The sequence below is a fragment of the Eubalaena glacialis genome, chromosome 20 (genome assembly GCF_028564815.1).
Source record: "Eubalaena glacialis isolate mEubGla1 chromosome 20, mEubGla1.1.hap2.+ XY, whole genome shotgun sequence".
Classification (NCBI taxonomy): Eukaryota; Metazoa; Chordata; class Mammalia; order Artiodactyla; family Balaenidae; genus Eubalaena; species Eubalaena glacialis.
The window spans coordinates 32,187,380-32,207,909 of record NC_083735.1 but is presented as its reverse complement, the minus strand read 5'-3'; the positions used below and the strand labels follow the sequence as shown (position 1 = coordinate 32,207,909).

At 34.4% G+C, this 20,530-nt stretch overlaps 1 protein-coding gene across 1 annotated transcript in view; it reads left to right on the top strand.

Moving 5' to 3' along the window:
* ADAM32 (ADAM metallopeptidase domain 32) overlaps nt 1-20,530 on the top strand; it is a 170,423-nt gene that overhangs the window by 110,673 nt on the left and 39,220 nt on the right. Inside the window, exons 13-14 of the mRNA XM_061177368.1 lie at nt 2,088-2,180; nt 3,840-4,038. Of these exons, the coding sequence (XP_061033351.1) occupies nt 2,088-2,180; nt 3,840-4,038 (292 nt within the window). The remainder of the gene's footprint in view (nt 1-2,087; nt 2,181-3,839; nt 4,039-20,530) is intronic.

The window sequence follows — 20,530 nt, the reverse complement described above, 5'->3', positions numbered from 1 at the left end:
GCCTCTTCTTTTTCTTCTTCCTTCTCTTCCTCAGCAATAGGTTGTCTACTCTGAGTCTTTTGCCTTTCCATATAAACTTTAGAATCAGTTTGACTATGTCCACAAAATAATTGCTGGATTTTTTATTGTAATTGCACTGAATCTCTACATCAAGTTGTGAAGAACTGACATTTTAACAATATTTAGTTTTCCTATCCATGAACATGGACTATCTCTCCATTTATTTATACCTTCTTTGATTTTCTTCATCAAGTTTTGTAGTTTTTCTTATATTGATCCTGTAAAATTTTGTTAGGACTATTCCCAAGTACTTCATTGTTTTGGTGCTAATGCAAATGATACTGTGTTTTTTATTTCAGATTTTTATTTTTCATTGTTGGTATAAAGGAAAACAATTGAGTTTTGTATATTAACCTTGTATCCAGCGACCTTGCTATAATTACTTATTAGTCACAGGAGGCTTTTATTGTTATTGTTCTTTGGCTAATTATTTGGTATTTTCTTTACATAGGCAGTCATGTAATCTATGGACAAAAATAGTTTTTGTTTCTTTCCCACCTGTATATTTTCACTTCATTTTCTAGTCTTATTGCATTAGCTAGGACTTCCAGTAAGATGCTGAAGGGAGTAGTGAGAGGGGGCATCCTTGCCTTGTTTCTTTTTTAGGAGGAAAGCTTATAGTTTCTCACCATAACTGTGATATTAGCCACAGATTTTTTTCTAGATGTTACCAATTGAATAAGTTCCCTCTATTCCTAGTTTGCTAACATTTTGTGTAAGTGAGTTTGGATTTTGTCAAGTGCTTTTTCTACAGCAATTGTTATGGTCACTGATTTTTATTCTTCAGCCTGTCAATATGATGGATTATATTAATGGATGTTTGCATAATAAACCAGCCTTGCATAATTGTGATAAATCCCATTTGGTTGTAGTATATAATTATTTTTATACATTGTTGGATTCAATTTCCTAATTTTTTGTTGAGGATTTTTGCATCTATGTTTATGAGATCTATTTATTGACTGATCTGTAGGTTTATTGATGAGATCTATAGATTTATTGATATGTAATTTTACTTTGTCTGGGCTTGATATTAGGCTAATACTGACCTCATAGAATGAGTTAGGAAGCATCACATATCAGTGCTGGGAGAGTAATATGGCTGTGATTCCATGGCATAAAGGCAGTAGAAGCTCCATGTTTAATGCTTCTCCTGGATTCTGTCCTCAGTGCTTTTTCTATTGACTGATTTTAATTTGTATCCTTTCCATATAATAAACCATAACTGTGAGTATAACAGCTTTCAGTGAGTTCTATGAGTTCTTCCAGTAAATTATAAAACCTGAGGGTGGTTTTGGGAATCCACTGAACTTGAGTTTGGTGAAAGAAATGAGGACAGTCTTGGGGACTGTTCTCTCTAACTTTGCAGTGGATCTAAAGTCTACCCACCCTTTTTTCCCCCAGCTTTATTGAGGTATGATTAGCAAATAAAAATTGTATATATTTAAGGTGTACAGTTATACAATGTGATGTTTTCGTATATGTACACATTGTGAGATGATTCCTGCATCAAACCAGTTAACATATACATCATCTCACACAGTTATCATTTTTTTGGTTTGGTGAAAATACTTCTTCTACTTCTTAGCAAATTTCAAGTATGCAATACAGTATTGTTAACTATAGTCATCAAGCTGTACATTAGATCCTGAGAAATAACTCATCTCATAAATGAAAGTTTGTACCCTTTGATCAGTGTCTCCCCTTTCCTCTCACCTTTCAGGCACTGGTAACTACCATTCTACACTCTGTTCTATTGTTCAGTTTCTTTAAAAAGTTATTTTATATGTTTTGCCCAGCTTTCTAGTTGAATAAGAATTAGTAAGGTACCAGTTACTCTGTTGTGACCTGAAGTAAAAATGACACCTTAGTATTGTAATTGTTTAGAGATGCAAAAATCTATAAATGTTGACAGCATGCATATTGTTACCCCGCAAATAAAAAAATAAGCCCTGTGGCACAGCTCCTGACAAAGTTTATATCACTTCCATGATGTATTTTTACTTGTGCCTTCCACTCATTTATAGCAATGTGGACCTGATAGCTGTTGTAATCCTCAAACTTGTGTGCTGAAACCAAATACACAATGTGATAGAGGATCATGCTGCAACAACTGTCAAGTAAGATTTTAGTTTATTACTATCTTCTAAGTATGTAATGAATTATGTCTTGGATACTTTAGAATACATAGACACTTAGCTGTAAGTCAAAATAAATGACCTTTCATGTAAAGAAAAAAAGACTAAATTCGGGGTGATGTTTCTGATTTTATGAATTATAGTTGGATGTTGAGGCCTCCTTATAATGCCATTATTCTCCCTAACGACGCTATTGTTTTTAAGCCTTGACTGAGAGCTATTACAGAATTTTTTGAAACAGAAGATCGCCATTAAAAGGGACTGTTTTCATTTATTTTATCCAATATTTATATTTTTGTGAATAAAAATTATGTTTTAGGTTGTGATGGGTATCTGTAAGTATGTAACTGAAAGATACAGCAATTTCCCATAAATGCATAAATAATGAAACTCACTAGATGTGGCACTTTCCAAATGCTCCATGTTAGCACAAAATTTAAACTAGGAATTTGTTATACAAAGATCATTTGACTTAAATGTCACATTTTAGCTTATATGGTGAAGATGTTGATTCCTGTCCCCTGTTTTACTTTTCAGCTCTTCCAACATATAGGTGACAGATTCGTCACATGAGAACCCCTCTATTGAACAATCTGCCACTGTTCTGTGTTCTTCACTATCCTTTGACTGATGCGGTTTTATGTTATTTTTCTCCTAGAATCTTGTCGTGGTTAATTCTTACCTCCATAATCTTTTTAGTGTAAACTGGAAGTCATCAATTAAGAAGTATGAGATAAATGCCCAGTTAAGATTCTTTGTATAAAATTTCAGGGCTTCCCTGGTGGCACAGTGGTTGAGAATCTGCCTGCCAATGCAGGGGACACGGGTTCGAGCCCTGGTCTGGGAGGATCCCGCATGCCGCGGAGCAACTAGGCCCGTGAGCCACAATTACTGAGCCTGCGTGTCTGGAGCCTGTGCTCCGCAACAAGAGAGGCCACGATAGTGAGAGGCCCACGCACCGCGATGAAGAGTGGCCCCCACTTGCCGCAACTAGAGAAAGCCCTTGCACAGAAACGAAGACCCAACAAAGCCATAAATAAATAAATTAATAAATTAATTAATTTTTAAAAATTTCAGAATAATATACATGAAAGTGTTAATTAACCATAGGATAATTCAGGAGAAAAATTACAATTGGGTTCCTTCTTTTCTAAGACTTCAGTAGTTGACCTGCCTCTTTTAATCACTCTTTGGTTTCCCACTGTTCATTCTCAGTTATTTAGGTTTCACATTTTCACAGAATTACAGATATTCCATACTTAAAAACTGTGGTTTGAATAAGTATATTTTATTTGGAAATTATCTAAATTTCATAATTTTTGCCCCAAAGGAATAATTATCCCAAGCTAAAAACTACTATTCCTCCCTTCTACCAAAGCACAAACAAAACTTGGGCTCTCATTATATCATATTTGTGTCATCCTTTTCCTTGTACATATGTCTTATCTCCTGTTTTGGTTGATAACATTCAATTTTTTTCAATATGATTATCATAATGCTTTATAACAAGAAAACAGTAAGAGACATTAATGAATAAGTACATCATCAAACTATAAATTGAATTAGAGCAATTTTAAAATAAATATTGATGAACACAACAATCTTATATATAATGCTTTTTTATGTTTTAATTTCTATTAGTTTATGCAAGCAGGTGCTGTATGTAGGCCCGTTGGGCATCCTGAATGTGATGTTTCTGAGGTTTGTAATGGAAGCTCAGGAAGCTGTCCGACTGATATAACTATACACAATGGGCACAAATGTAAAGGAGGAGAAGCTTTTTGTTTTGATGGAGGCTGCCAAGATCTTGATGCACGTTGTGAGAGCATATATGGAAAAGGTATTGTGTTGTAACATCTATGTAGTTGGTGCTCAGTATTTTTATTAACATTACCAAGACAATGGGCAATTATATATATTTAAATTCTTTATTCTGTTTAACTCTCTATTTTTATTTTTTTTGAGCTTATTAAGGTATAAATGAGAAAAATATGTTTAAGGTGTACAACGTAATGTTTTGATATACATATACATTGTGAAATAATTGCCGCAGTCATCTACTTAACATATTCATTGCATATATATACCCAGGAATAGGCTTACTGGATCATAAGGTAGTGCATTTAAATTTTTGAGAAGACTGTCTACTGTTTTCCATAATGGCTGTACCAATTTTCATTCCCACCAACAGTATATAAAAGTTTCCTTTTCTCCACATCCTTGTTAATACTTATTATCTTTTTCTTTTTGATAACAGCTATCCTAAAAGCTGTGAGTTGTGGTTTTGATTTGCATTTCCCTGATGATTAGTGATGTTGAGCTCCTTTTCACATATCTGATGGTCATTTGTATGTCTTTTATTTCAAGAAATGTCCATTTAGGTCCTGTGCTATTTTTAGATCTCATTATTTGTCTTTTTTATTGAGCTGTATGAGTAACATATATTTTGGAGATTAATCCCTTATCAGATATATGGTTTACTAATATTTTCTCCCATTCTGTAGGTTTCATTTTTGCTTTGTTGATTGTTTCCTTTGCTGAGAAGTTTTTTAGTTTTATGCAGTCCCACTTACCTACTGTTGCCCAGATTAATGTCCAAGAGCTTTCTCTCTATGTTTTCTTCTAGTAGGTTTATAGTTTCAGGTAAGTTTAAGTCTCCTCAACCACCCGCTTTATTGAGATACAATTGACATATAATATTGTGTAAGTTTTAGTTGTACAACGTATTGATTTGGTACTTTTATATATTTCAGAATCATTACCTCCATAGTGTTAGCTAAACTTCCGTTATGTCACATAATTACCATTTCTTTTTCATGGTGAGAACATTTAAGATCTACTCTCTTAGCAACTTCCAAGTATATAATATGGTATTATTAAGTATAAACATCATGCTGTGCATTAGATTCCAAGAGCTTATTCATCTTATAACTGGGAGTTTGTAACCTTTGATGAACATCTCCCCATTCTTCCCACCTTGCAGCCTGTGCTAACTATTGCTCTACTGTTTGTTTCTCTGAGTTCAATTAGATTCCACATATAAGTGATATCATATTGTCTTTCCCCGTATGACTTATTTCACTTAGCATAATGCCTACAAGCTTTATCCATGTTGTTGCAAATGGGAAGATTTCCTTCTTTCTCATGACTGAATAATATTCATATCTCATATTTTCTTTGCCCATTCATCCTATCAGGAAGGGGTAAGTTTCCCATCCCCCTTACCTTCTCTGGTTCTTTCACCAGGTCAAATAATTAAAATAACATAAGACGGCTTAACTGGAGATATAAAATTTTAATTCATACATATGAGAACTCCACATACATGAGAGAGTCAGAGATCCCACATACATAAGAGGTTCAGAGACAGAAAGGTAAAATGAGTTGTATATGACATCCTGAGCTAAGGAATGGGATAGGGGCCTGGGGCTTTCAAGGACAGCAGGGTCATTCACAGGACAATAAGAAGAGCAGATGTTTGGTAATTAGATATTTGCCCTGTCATACAGATAGGGCCAGTTAGATAGAATTTTTTTTTTTTTTATAAAATACAATCAAATTTTTAAAAAATTATTTTTAAAAATTAATTAAGTTTTGGCTGCGTTGGGTCTTCATTGCTGTGCGAGCGGGCTTGCTCTAGTTGTGGAGAGCTGGGGCTACTCTTCGTTGTGGTGCGTGAGCTTCTCATTGCAGTGGCTTCTCCTGTTGCAGAGCATGGGCTCTAGGTGCGCGGGCTTCAGTAGTTGTGGCTCGCGTGCTCTAGAGCACAGGCTCAGTAGTTGTGGCTCACGGGCTTAGTTGCTCCACGGCATGTGGGATCTTCCCAGACCAGGGATCGAACCTGTGTCCCCTGCATTGGCAGGCGGATTCTTAACCACTGCACCACCAGGGAAGCCCTGAGATAGAATTTATCTCTGATAATAACTCTTTTTCTGGGAAAAATCCCTAATTTAAATTATTCTAGGTAGCTAAGGGAAGGGTAGTAGTTTCTCTTGAGCCTGCAGGGTCTCAATTGCCTTTAGCTCAAAATAATCCACATGCCAAAGTGGTACATCATGGGGAGGCTTGTTCTGAACCCCTACAATCCAGCAGAGTTTTAGGTTGTTTCCATATCTTGCCTATTGTGAATAACGCTGCAGTGAACATGGGTGTACAGATATCTCTTTGAGATCCTGTTTTCATTTCCTTTGGATATGAAGTGGACTGAAAGTGGAATTGCAGGATCATAAGCTAGTTCTATTTTTAACTTTCTGAGTAATCTCCATAACGTTATTCATAGTGGCTGCACCAATTTACATTCCCACAAACAGTCCACAAATATTCTGTTTCCCCCACATCCTCACCAACATTTGTTATCTCTTGACTTTTTGATGAAAGCCATTCTAACAGGTGAGGTAATATCACATTCTGGTTTTGACTTGCATTTCCCTAATGATTAGTGATGTTGAACACCTTGTCATGTACCTGTTGGCCATTTGTATGTCCTCTTTGAAAATAGTCTATTCAGTTACTTTGCCCATTTTACAATACGATTTTTTTTTGCATATTGACTTCTACTTCTTTATATATTTTGGAGATGGTTTTAATCAGATATATAATTTTAAAATATTTTCTCCCATTCCATAGGTTACCTTTTCATTTTTTTGATTGTTTCTTTTGCTGTACAAAACTTTCTTAGCTTGGTGAAGACCCACTTTTAATTTTTCTGCCTTTATTGCTAGTGCTCTTGGTGTCATATCCAAAAAGTTGTTACCAGGACCAATGTTAAGGGGATTTTCCCGTGTCTTCTTCTGGGTGTTTTATGGTTTCTGATTTACATCTAAGTCTTTATGAGTTCATTTTTTTTGATCCATGAACACAGAATATCTTTGCTTTTGTTTTTGTCTTCTCACAGTTCTTTCATGAAAGTCTTGTAGTTTTCAGGCTATACATCTCTTACTTCGTTAAATTTATTCCAAAGTATCGTATTGATTTTGATGCTATTGGGAATGGTATTTTTAAAATTTTTCAGTTGTTTTGTTGTTAGTGTACAGAAATTCAACTGATTTCCGTATGTTGATTTTCTATCCTGCAACTTCACTGAATTTGTTGATTAGTTCTGGCAGCTTTTTGGTGGAACATTCAGGATTTTTTCTATATGAGATTATATTGTCTGTAAACAAAGACAATTTTACTTCTTCTTTTCCAATTTGGATGCCTTTTATTTCTTTTTCTTCCCTAACTACCCTTGCTACAAATTCCAGTACTAGTTGAATAGGAGTGGTGAGAATGAGCACCCTTAGGTTGTTCCCAGTGTTAGAGGAAAAGCTTTTAACTTTTTACCATTGAGTATGATGTTGGCCGTGGGTTTATTATGTATGGCCTTTATTGTGTTAATGTCTGTTTCTTTTAAACTTAATTTGTTGATCATTTCTGTCATGAAAGGATGTTGTATTTTATCAAATGCCTTTTCTGCATCTATTGAGAGGGTCATATGATTTTTTTATCTTTCATTCTATTAATGTGGTATATCACATTTATTGATTTGCATATATTGAACCATCCTTGCATTCAGGGATAAATGCTGTTTTACCCCATGATGTTTGATCCTTTTTATGTTCTGTTGAATTTGGTTTGTCAATATTTTGTTGAGAATTTTTGTATCTGTATTTATCTGGGATATCGCTCTGTAGTTTTCTTGTATGTTCTTATGGGGCTTTGGTATCTGGGTAAAGCTGGCATTGTAGGATGGTATTGGAAGTGTTCCATTTTCTTCAGTTTTTTGGAAGAGTTTGAGAAGGATTGGCATTAATTCGTTAAATGTTTGGTATAGTTCACCAGGAAAATCATCTGACTTGGGCTTTTTTGTATTGAGAGGTTTTTGATTACTGATTCATTCTCCTTACTGCTAATTAGTCTGTTCTGATTTTCTATTTCTTCAAGATTTAGTCTTGGTCAGTTGTATGTTTTTGGGATTTTATTCATTTTTTTCTAGGTTATCTAATTTGTTGGTGTATAATTGTTCGTAATAGTCTATAACAATCCTTTGTGTTTTTTTTAATGTATACATTTCCATATATTGGTAAGTTCACCAACTGTTATTAATTTCCAGTTTCATACCATTGTTTTTGGAAAAGATATTTTCTATGACTTCAATCTTCTTAAATTTACTAAGACTTGTTTTATGCTGTATTGTAAGATTTACCCTGGAGAATGTTCCATGTGTGCTTGAGAAGAATGTGTGTTAAGCTGTGGTTGAGTGGAATATTCTGTATGTCTGTTAGGTTTTTGTTTATGGTTACCATGAGACTTACATAAAACATCTTATATATGTAACAGTTTATTTTATGCTGTTAATAATTTAACTTTGACTGCAAGCAAAACTGTACTCCTTTTCTCACCTCCTTTTATGTTTTTTATGTCACAATTTACATGTTCTTGCAGTCTGTATTCATTAAGAAATTACTGTAGGTATTGCTATTTTTAACACTTCTGTCCTTTAACCTTATACTAGAGTTATATATACTATAGTTAATATGCCGCCATATCACAGTTTTAGAGTATTATGAATTTGACCATATCGTTGGCCTTTAGCACTGTGTTGTATAGTTTTGTTTTCATGTTACTGATTAGCTCCTTTCATTTCAGCCTGATGAACTCCTTTCAGCATTTCTTGTAAGGCAGGTTTAGTGGCGATCAATTCCCTTAGGTTTTATGTATTAGAGAAAGTCTTTATCTTACCATAATTTCTGAAGGACAACTTTGCTGGGTAAGATGTTCTTGGTTGGCAGTTTCTTTCTTCCAGAACTTCGAATATATCATCCCGTTCTTTGCTGGCCTGCAAGGTCTCTGCTGAGAAATCTGCTAATAGCCTATGGGTGTTCTGTTTTATGAGACAAAATTTTTCTCCTGCTGCTTAAAAATTCTCTTTGTCTTGATTTTAAATAGTTTTGTTATAGTGTGCCTTGGAGAAGCTCATTTTGGGATGAAATTTTGGGGCACTCTATGAACTTCATGAACTTGAATATACAGATCTCTCCACAGATTTGAGATGTTCTCAGCCATTATTTCCTTTTCATAAATTGAGGTATAGTTAATTTACAATATTGTATTAGTTTCAAGTGCACAGCAAAGTGATTCAGTGATACGTATATATTCTTTTACAGATTCTTTTCCATTATAGGTTATTACAAAGTATTGAATATAGTTCCCTGTGCTATACAGTAGATTCTTGTCATTTACCTGTTTTACATATAGTAGTGTATATTTGTTAATCCCCAAATCCTACTTCATCTCCCCCTGCTCACTATTCCCGTTGGTAACCATAAGTTTGTTTTCTATGTCTTTGAGTCTATTTCTCTTTGTAAATAAGTTCATTTGTATCCTTTTTTTAGATTCCACATATAAGTGATATCATGTGATGTTTGTCTTGTCTGATTTAGTTCACTTAATATGATAATCTCTAGGTCCACCCATGTTGCTGCCAATAGCATTATTTCATTTTTTATGGCTGAGGAATATTCCAGTGTGTGTGTGTATTTGTGTGTGTGTGTATTTGTGTGTGTGTGTATATGTCACATCTTCTTTATCCATTCATCTGTTGATGGACATTTAGGGGTTGCTTCCATGTCTTGGCTATTATAAATAGTGCTGCTGTGAACATTAGGGTGCATATGAACATTAGGATGCATTTTGAATTATGGTTATATATTATATCTATTATATTAGATATATTATATCTAATTATATATTATAATTATAATTATATATTATATATACATTAGATATATATATATATTATAATTATAATTATATATTATAGCTATATTAGATATATTATATCTCCAGATATATGCCCAGGGGTGGGATTGCAGGATCATATGGTCACTCTATTTTTACTTTTGTATGGAGCCTCCATACTGTTCTCCGTAGTGGCTGCACCAATTTACATTCCTACCAAGAGTGTAGGAGGGTTCTCTTTTCTCCACACCCTCTCCAGCATTTATTATTTGAAGACTTTTTAATGATGGCCATTCTGACTGGTGTGAGGTGATACCCCGTTGCACTTTTGATTTGCATTTCTCTAATATTTAGCGATGTTGAGCAGCCTTTCATGTGGCTGTTGGCCAACTGTATGTCTTCTTTGGAGAAATGTCTATTTAGGACTTCTGCCCATTTTTTAATTGGGTTGTTTTCTTTTTTTAATATTAAGGTGTATGAGCTGTTTGTGTGTTTTGGAAATTAAGCCCTTGTCTGTGGCATCATTTGCAAACATTTTCTCCCATTATGTTGGTTGTCTTTTCATTTTGTTTATGGTTTCCTTTGCTGTGCAAAAGCTTTTAAGTTTAATTAGGTCCCATTTGTTTATTTTTGTTTTTATTTCCATTACTCTAGGAGATGGATCTGAAAAGACATTGTTTTGATTTATGTCAAAGAGTGTTGCGCCTATGTTTTCCTCTAGGAGTTTCATAGTATCTGGTCTTACATTTAGGTCTTTAATCCATTTTGAGTATATTTTTGTATATGGTGTTAGAGAATGTTCTAATTTTATTCTTTTACATGTAGCTGTCAAGTTTTTCAATAAGCACCACTTATTGAAGAGACTGTGTTTTCTCTTGCCTCCTTTGTTGTAGATTAATTGACCATAGATGAGTGAGTTTATTTCTGAGCTCTCTATCCTGTTCCAGTGATCTATATTTCTGTTTTTGTGCCAGTACCATACTATTTTGATTACTGTAGCTTTGTAGTATAGTCTGAAGCCAGGGAGCTGGATTCCTCCATCTGCGTTCTTCTTTCTCAAGATTGTTGAGGCTGTTCTGGGTCTTTTGTGTTTCCATACAAATTTAAAAAAAATTTCTTCTAGTTCTTTGAAAAATGCCATTGGTATTTTGATAGGGATTGCATTGAATCTGTAGATTGCCTTAGGTAGAATGGTCATTTTAACAGTATTGATTCTTCCAATCCAAGAACATGGTATATCTCTCCATCTGTTTGTGTCATCTTAAGTTTCGTTCACCAGCATCTTATAGTTTTCTGAGTACAGGTCTTTTGCCTCCTTAGGTAGGTTTATTCCTAGGTTCTTTTTTTTTTTGATGTGATGGGAAATGGGATTGATTCCTTAATTTCTCTTTCTGATAGTTTGTTGTTAGTATATATACATGCAACAGATTTCTGTATATTATTTTTGTATCCAGCAACTTTACCAAATTCATTGATGAACTCTAGGAGTTTGTTGGTAGTCTCTTTAGGATTTTCTATGTGTCGTATCATGTCATCTGCAAACAGTGACAGTTTTACTTCTTTTCCAATTTGGATTCCTTTTATTTCTTTTTCTTGTCTGATTGCTGTGGCTAAGACTTCCAAAACTATGTTGAATATAAGTGGTGAGAGTGGGCATCCTTGTCTTATTTCTGATCTTAGATGGAATGCTTTCAGCTTTTCACTGTTGAGTATGATGTTAGCTATGTGTTTGTCATACATGGCCTTTATTATGTTGAGGTGTGTTCCATCTGTGCCCACTTTCTGAAGAGTTTTTATCATAAATGGATGTTCAGTTTTATTAAAAGCTTTTTCTGCATCTATTGAGATGATCATATGGTTTTTATTTTTCAACTTGTTAATATAGTGTATCACATTGATTGAATTGCGGATATTGAAAAATCCTTGCATCCCTGGGCTAAATCCCACTTGATCATGGTGTATGATCCTTTTAATGCATTTCTGGAGTCAGTTTGCTAGTATTTTGTTAAGGATTTTTACATCTATGTTTGTCTTGGCAGATGATCAATAATTAGTGCTTGATTATTTATCTGTCTTCATTTTTAGATGGTTCTTGTTCTTACATCTACTAGATATCTCATTACTAAATTCCATCAATAATCAGTGCCTATTTTTGCTCAGTCCTCCCAAGCTAACTTCTGAATTTTATGTCCATTGCTGTAATTCCAGCGCATAGATTAATACCTGGCACACTATAGTTGATCAATAATTGAATAAATGAACAATGAAAGGATCTTTTACCACTGTACATTGCTTTTGCAAGCAGCTCGTATGTCTGTCTCCAAAGCGAGGATTTGAATGTTATATGAGTTAGCGATCTTTTTTCTACATTAATAGACTGCCTGAAGAAAAGGGATTAAATATTAGGGATTTATTTTGCATGTGTATTAGAAAAAGACGAGATGCTTTTAGAATTTGATCATTGACTTCCATCATTGTCAAGTTTCTGGACTTGATGACTTCCCCATCATTCTCTTGACTTTCCCCTTTGTGATGACCTGGTAGTTTCTTTGTTCAAAGATAGGGAAAGGGGGCTTATATAGTTCTACTTATCTCTTTTACAAGAAAGAACAATCTTTTCCAGAAATCCTTAGCATAACTTCCCTCAGGACCACTGGCCATGATTGGGCCACATGCCCAGGATCTGGCTGCAAAGGAGGTTTAGAAAGGTAATATTTGGCATTTTTCAGTCTTTATGATGGGAGCTGGTTTCTTATAGCAAGAAGTAGAGTGTAAGAATATTTTAGATCAAGACATGAGTTATGAAAAATATTTATTGTAAAACAAACAAACAAACAAATAGTGCAAGCATGATGGTAAAGGGAATCTGATTCTCAGCTTTGTGTCAAGGAGTCATGATGGAATTGTGGAGACTGTGGCAACCTGGAGAAAGTACATCATATTTAAGGAAGGCAGATGAATCTCAGTTCTCCCCAAATTATGAAACCTGAGCTGCCCATCATGAGAACAATGCTATGTGAAATACCAAGATGTGCAAAGCATCAAAGAGGAAGATCTAAGTAAGTTGTATGAGCAGGTGGCTAAAAGTCCTAAGCCATCTGCTAATCCTTTCTCAATGCATTTCTATGGCCTTATGGGAAGTTTACTGTAACTAGTTGCTGGAGGAAGAAAAAATTAAGGCCTGGTGCAGATGAGTCTGCTCAGTATTTGACACCACTTGGAAGTGGATTCCCTCTGCATGATTATAACCTCTCTCAGAGGTGTTTTTGAAAAATGATGTAGGAAAATTCTCTTATTGTGTAGAATTCTAGCAGTGTATGTGGTTTTCTACTTTGTCCGAAAGAGAGGAATTCAGAGGCAGTATTGATATTTGACAGTGGCTAATCATGTGCAATTAATTAGGACTTGAAAAAATAATATTAAAAAATTGACGACAAGAAGTTCTGGAGAAGATGTATGTAGTTGTGCCTGTCAGGTAGAGCATGGAATGTGAAGATATTTGTGTTGCATGTAAAGTTCAACACAGGGCATGCCACATAGAGGAGGCTATGTATAATCAGATAAATAACATTATCTGTCCTGTGAATGCTACCATTTTTCTCCAGGTACCCTAGTACTTTCATAGCGAACCCATGTACAAAGAGTTTATGGCTGCAGGGATGGAGACAATGTGTGGGTTCAAAAATAGAATTTCCCTCAGCAAGATGATCTGATTACTTTTGTTGCTTGGTTAACAACCATGGGCTAAGTCAACAGCAATGGGCCAAAATTCAGATTCTGATATAGCACAATGCTATGACAGACTGGCCAGCCACTGTGCCAACTTGATGACATTAGATCTCTCCCAACATATAAAGGGCAGCATATAAAGGGCAGCATATAACATATAAATTTCCTCTCACTGGAATAGAGACATAATGTGGATATGGATTTACCTTTCAGATATCATATTTCTACTAGCAGCATTAACCATGAACTTTAAAAAATTGGGATATAATTGTATAAAGTGAACTTCATAGATCTGAAGTGTATATTTTGATGTAATCCTTTCTATCTTCCTTTCTATCTCTTTTCAGTCAGTTCCTTTAAGGCAATAACGGTTATCTTTCCTATTATCATACATTAATTTTACCTGTTCTTGAACTTCATATAATGAAGTATTTCATCTTATGAATATTCTACAAATAGTTTTTATATTCTCATATTTATGGACATTTGGATTGTTTCTAGTTTTTTTTTTCTATTATGAATAGAGGTGTTATGAGGCTTCATATGTAAGTCTTTTTGTAAATATATGTTTTTGTTTCTCCTGAGTAAAGAGTTTGGAGTGAAACTGCTGTTTTAAGAGTAGCTGTGTGCTTAATTTTATGAGAAACCTGCTCACGGTTTTCTAAAGTCATTATACTACTTCTTATCTCTATCAGCAACATGAGAGCTTCAGTTGCTCCATGTTCTTGGTGACATTTGATGTTGTGAATCTTTTTAATTTTAGTCATTGTATTGGTTGTAAAATGGTAGTTGATTCTGGCTTTAATTTGCATTTCTATCATGATTGATATCAAAGATGTTGAGCACATTATTTGGTGCTTATTGACTACATATATGATATATGGAATATATATATTTTCCGTTTGTAGTGTTCACATCTTTGCCCATTTTTAATTGGGTTTTTGCCTTTTTATTATTTATGTGTGTAATTTATACATTCTATATTCAAATGCATTTTAAGATATAAGTATTGTGTTTTTTTCCCAATATGCAGTTTCCCATGTACATTTTTAATGGTGATTTTTGATAAGAAAACTTTAATTTTGAAGAAGTTTAGTTCATCAAATTTTTTCTATAGTTTTTCTAAGAAGTATTTGCCTACTCCAAAGTCATCCACTTATTTTCCTGTTTTTCTCTGAGGTTTTGATTTAACTTTTATTTTTTAATTTTAATTAATTTATTTATTTAAACTTTTCAAAAATTTTTATTGGAGTGTAGTTGATTTACAACGTTCTGTTAGTTTCACATGTACCGCAGAGTGAATCTGTTATACATATATGTATATCTACTCTTTTTTAGATTCTTTTCCCATATGTGCTATTACAGAGTATGGAGTAGAGTTCCTTGTGCGATTCAGTAGGTCCTTATTAGTTACCTACTTTATATATAGTAGTGTGTATATGTCTATCCCAATCTTCCAGTTTATCCCTCCCCTGCCCCTTACACCCTGGAAACCATAAGTTTATTTTCTACATCTGTAACTCTATTTCTGTTTTGTAGATAAGTTCATTTATAACCTCTTCTTAGATTCCATATATAAGTGATATCATATGACATTTGTCTTTCTGTGTCTGACCCACTTCACTCAGTATGACAGTCTCTAGGTCCATCCTTGTTGCTGGAAATGACATTATTTTGTTCTTTTTTATGGCTGAGTAATATTCCATTGTATATATGTACCACATCTTCTTTATCCATTCCTCTGTTGATAGACATTTAGGTTGCTTCCATGTCCTGGCTATTGTGAATAGTGTGCTGCAGTGAACATTGGGGTGCATGTATCTTTTTGAATTATGGTTTTCTCCAGATATATGCCCAGGACTGGTATTGCTGGATCATATGGTAGCTCTATTTTCAGTTTTTTAAGGAACCTCCATACTGTTCTCCATAGTGGCTGTACCAGTTTTCATTCCCACCAACAGCGTAGGAGGGTTCCCTTTTCTCCAAACCCTCTCCAGCACTTATTGTTTGTAGATTTTTGATGATGGCCATTTTGACCTGTGTGTGGTGATACCTCATTGTAGTTTTGATTTGTATATCTATAATAATTACTGATATTGAGCATCTTTTTATGTGCTTTTTAACCATCTGTATGTCTTCTTTGGAGAAATGTCTATTTAGATCTTCCACCCATTTTTTGATTGGGTTGGTTTTTTTTTCTGATATTGAGCTGCCTGAGATGTTTGTATGTTTTAGAGATTAATCCCTTGTTGGTGGCTTCATTTGCAAATATTTTCTCCCATTCTGAGGGTTGTCTTTTACTTTTGTTTATCATTTCCTTTGCTGTGCAAAAGCTTTTAAGTTTAATTAGGTCCCATTTGTTTATTTTTGTTTTTATTTCCATTACTCTAGGAGGTGGATTGAAAAAGATCTTGCTGCAATTTATGTCAGAGAGTGTTCTCCCTATGTTTTCCTCAAAAGTTTTATAGTATCCGGCCTTACATTTAGGTCTTTAATCCATTTTGAGTTTATTTTTGTGTATGGTGTTAGGGTGTGTTCTAATTTCATTCTTTTACATGTAGCTGTCCAGCTTTCCCAGCACCACTTATTGAAGAGACTTTCTTTTCTCCACTGTATATTCTTGCCTCATTTGTTGTAGATTAGGTGAGCATAAGTGTGTGGATTTATTTCTGGATTTTCTATCCTGTTCTATTGATCTATATTTCTGTTCTTGTACCAGTACCACACTGTTTTGATGACTGTAGCTTTGTAGTATAGTCTGAAGTCAGGGAGCCTGATTCCTCCAGCTTTGTTTTTCTTTCTCAAGATTGCTTTGGACATTCAGGGTCTTTCCTGTTTCCATACAAATTGTAAAATGTTTTGCTCTAATTCTGTGAAAAATGCCATCGGTAATTTGATAGGGATTGCGTTGAACCTGTAGCTTGCTTTGGGTAGTATAGTCATTTTCACAATATTGATTCTTCCAATCCAAGAACATGGTATATCTCTCCATCTGTTTGTGTCATCTTCTATTTCTTTCATCAGTATCTTATAGTTTTTGGAGTACAGGTCTCTTGCCTCCTTCGGTAGGTTTATACCTAGGCAATTTGTTCTTTTTGATGCGGTAGTAAATGGGATTGTTTCCTTGATATCTCTTTCTGATCTTTTGTTGTTAGTGTATAGGTGTGCAACAGATTTCTTTATATTAGTTTTGTATCCTGCAACTTTACCTAATTCATTGATGAGCTCTAGTAGTTTTCTGGTAACATTTTTAGGGTTTTCTATGTATACTATCATGTCATCTGCAAACAGTGGCAGTTTTACTTCTTTTCCAAGTTGTGTTCCTTTTACTTCTTTTCCTTCTCTGATTGCTGTGGCTAGGACTTCCAAAACTACGTGGAATAAAAGTGGCGAGAGTGGACATCCTTGACTTGTTCCTGATCTTAGAGGAAATGCTTTCTGCTTTTCACCATGGAGAATGATGTTTGCTGTGGGTTTGTCATATATGGTCTTTATTATGTTGAGGTAGGTCCCCCTCTCCCCACATTCTGGAGAGTTTCTTTTTTAAATCATAAATCAGTGTTGAATTTTGTCAAAAGTTCTTTCTGCATCTATTGAGATGACCATATGGTTTTTATTTTTCAATTTGTTGATGTGGTGTATCACACTGATTGATCTGCGGATATTGAAAAATCCTTTCATCCCTAGGGTAAATTCCACTTGATCATGGTGTATGATCCTTTTAATGTGGTGTTGGATTCTGTTTGCTAGTATTTTGTTGAGGATTTTTGTGTCTATGTTCATCAGTGATATGGGTCTGTAATTTTCTTTTTTTGTGATATCTTTGTCTGGTTTTGGTATCAGGATGATAGTGGCCTCTTAGAATGAGCTTGGCAGTGTTCCTTCCTACGCAATTTTTTGGAAGAGTTTCAGAAGGGTAGGTGTTAACTCTTTTCTAAATGTTTGATAGAATTTGCCTGTGAAGTCATCTGGTCCTTGCCTTTTTTTTGTTGGAAGATTTTTTTTTTCCAACAAAAGATTTCACATATTTATTACTGAGCTACACAGTGAGCAGTGGTGAGGAAAGATCAAGAAAAGAGGAGAGAGCCATTCCATTTTTCCCATCAAACACAGGCAGCTGTTCCAGACACTAGTGATGTTCTGATACGGTAAGACGCAATTGACCTTGATGGCATAAATGTGTGACACTTCACGTGAGGTTCCTTATAGACCCAGCTTAGTTCTTCTCCAATGTCTTCTCTTGGAGTTGTATCTGATTTTATTACCAGTTTTTATTCAAATCCATTGGGGAATGGGATGATTCTGCTTTTGTTTTTGGCCAGGAATCACTTGATCCTGAAAGTCTTGTGAGAAGACATGGCGAGGAGCAAATTCAACCACACATAGGATGGCAGACAAGAGAAAAGAGGAGGAAGTGAGTGGAAGGACGTATTTAGAAGGCCTGTTGGAAGATTTTTAATCACAGTTTCAATTTCAGTACTTGTGGTTAGTCTGTTCATATTTTTTATTTCTTCCTGGTTCAGTCTTGGAAGGTTGTATCTTTCTAAGAATTTGTCCATTTCTTCTAGGTTGTCCATTTTATTGGGGTATGGTTAGTTGCTTGTAATAGTCTCTTATGATCCTTTGTATTCTGTGGTGTCCATTATGACTTCTCCTTTTTCGTTTTATTGACTTGAGTCCTTTCCCCTTTTTCTTTATGAGTCTGGCTAAAGGCTTATCAATTTTGCTTATCTTTTCAAAGAACCAGCTTTCAGTTTCATTGGTCTTTGCTATTGGTTTTTTTGGTCTCTATTTCATTTATTTCTGCTCTGATCTTTATGATTTCTTTCCTTCTACTAACTTTGGGTTTTGTTTGTTCTTCTTTCTCTAGTTGCTTTAGGTGTAAGGTTAGGTTGTTTATTTGAGATTTTTCTTGTTTCTTGAGGTGAGATTGTGTTGCTGTAAACTTCCTTCTTAGAACTGCTTTTGCTGCATTCCATAGGTTTTGGATGGTCGTGTTTTTGTTGTCATTTGTCTCTAGGTATTTTTAGATTTCCTCTTTGATTTCTTCAGTGATCCATTGATTACTTAGTAACATATTGTTTAGCCTCCATGTGTTTGTGGTTTTTATAGTTTCATTTCCTGTATTTAATTTCTAATCTCATAGCATTGTGGTCAGGAAGCATACTTGATATGATTTCAATTTTCTTAAATTTACCAAGGCTTGATTTGTGACTCAAGATCTGATCTATCCTGGAGAATGTTCCATGTGCACTTGAGAAGAAAATGTATACTGCTGCTTTCAGATGGAATGTCCTGTAAATATCAATTAATCTCTCTGATCTAATGTTTCATTTAAGGCTTGTGTTTTCTTATTAATATTCTGTCTGGATGATCTGTCCTTTGGTGTAAGTGCGATGTTAAAGTCCCCCATAATTATTGTGTTACTGTCGATTTTCCCTTTTATGGCTTAACATTTGCCTTATATATTGAGCTGCATGTTAGGTGCATCTGTATTTACAACTGCTACATCTTCTTCAATTGATCCCTTGATCATTATGTAGTGTCCTTCCTTGTCTCTTGTAACAGTCTTTATTTTAAAGTCTATTTTGTCTGATATGAGTACTGCTACTCCAGCTTTCTTTTTATTTCCATTTGCCCCTCACTTTCAGTCTGTATGTGTCCCTAGGTCTGAAATGGCTCTCTTGTAGACAGTGTATATATGGGTCTTGTTTTTGTATTTATTCAGCCAGTCTGTGTCTTTTGGTTGTAGCATTTAATTCATTTACATTTAAGGTAATTATCAATATGTATGTTTTTATTGCCATTTTCTTAATTGTTTTGTGTTTGTTTTTGTAGGTCTTTTTTCTTCCCTTCATCTTTTGTTCTTTTCTCTCTTCTCCTTAGAGTTTTCCCTCTAAGGACTCAAAATTATCATAAATAAAGCTCCAGAGTTTTGGGCAGCTATGTTTTTGACCACGTGGAAAAAGATGGGCCTCAATGAGACAGAAAAATGAAGCTGGAGTATAAACATAAATGAAAACAAGAGGTAGAGAGATAAGCTTTACTTACATTTCTTCCTTGAGTGCCAATATAATAAATATTTCATTTAATCTGTCTCTTGTTATTCTCATAATTAGTGATGAATTTCCTGGACTTCTTTGAAAATAGTTATTTCTCCATTATTTCAGCTGGTGTTACAGTAATAATCTATAGTTTATTGGAGATGGAAAAGAATTATATAGCTCAAGTGGCTTCAGATTGTATAAGTAAGTTTATGCTTATTTATCTTAAATATCTCTTAGGACTGTTTTAGAAGCCATGAGGAAAAAATTTCAACTCTTACTTCTTATCATGAATTTGTGGAAATTTTTAATTGGTTCTATCTACAAGTTATTTGAAAAATGTAGAATTGATATTGCCTCTTTCAATAAAAAATATTTAGAAGGCCACAAAACAGAAACTAATGAAATTAGTGAGGTGACATTGGAAACATAATTTGGGAGAGATCACTAAGGAGTTTGTTTCAAAAGTTAATCTTTAAAAATCTCTATTGCTTCAAATAGAATAGGTATAATTCCTATTGGAGGTTTTGATTTTGGTTGTCAAACTCCATAAGAAAGACAGATCATGGAATATGTTCCCCAAGGTGTTGATTTTTTTCATTCATTCAATAAATATTTATTTATCACCTTAATTGGGTAAGGCATTCTTCTAGGACTGGAAACCCAGTGATGGGAAAGACAAAAAAAAAAGATTCCTATTCTTATGGAGGTTATATTACAGTGAAGGGTTCAGGCATAAACAATAAAAAATTAGTAAATAAGTAAATAAATAAATGTAATCATTTCCATTATTGGTGAATGTTATGATCACAACAACAACAAAAAATCCCCCAAACAAAG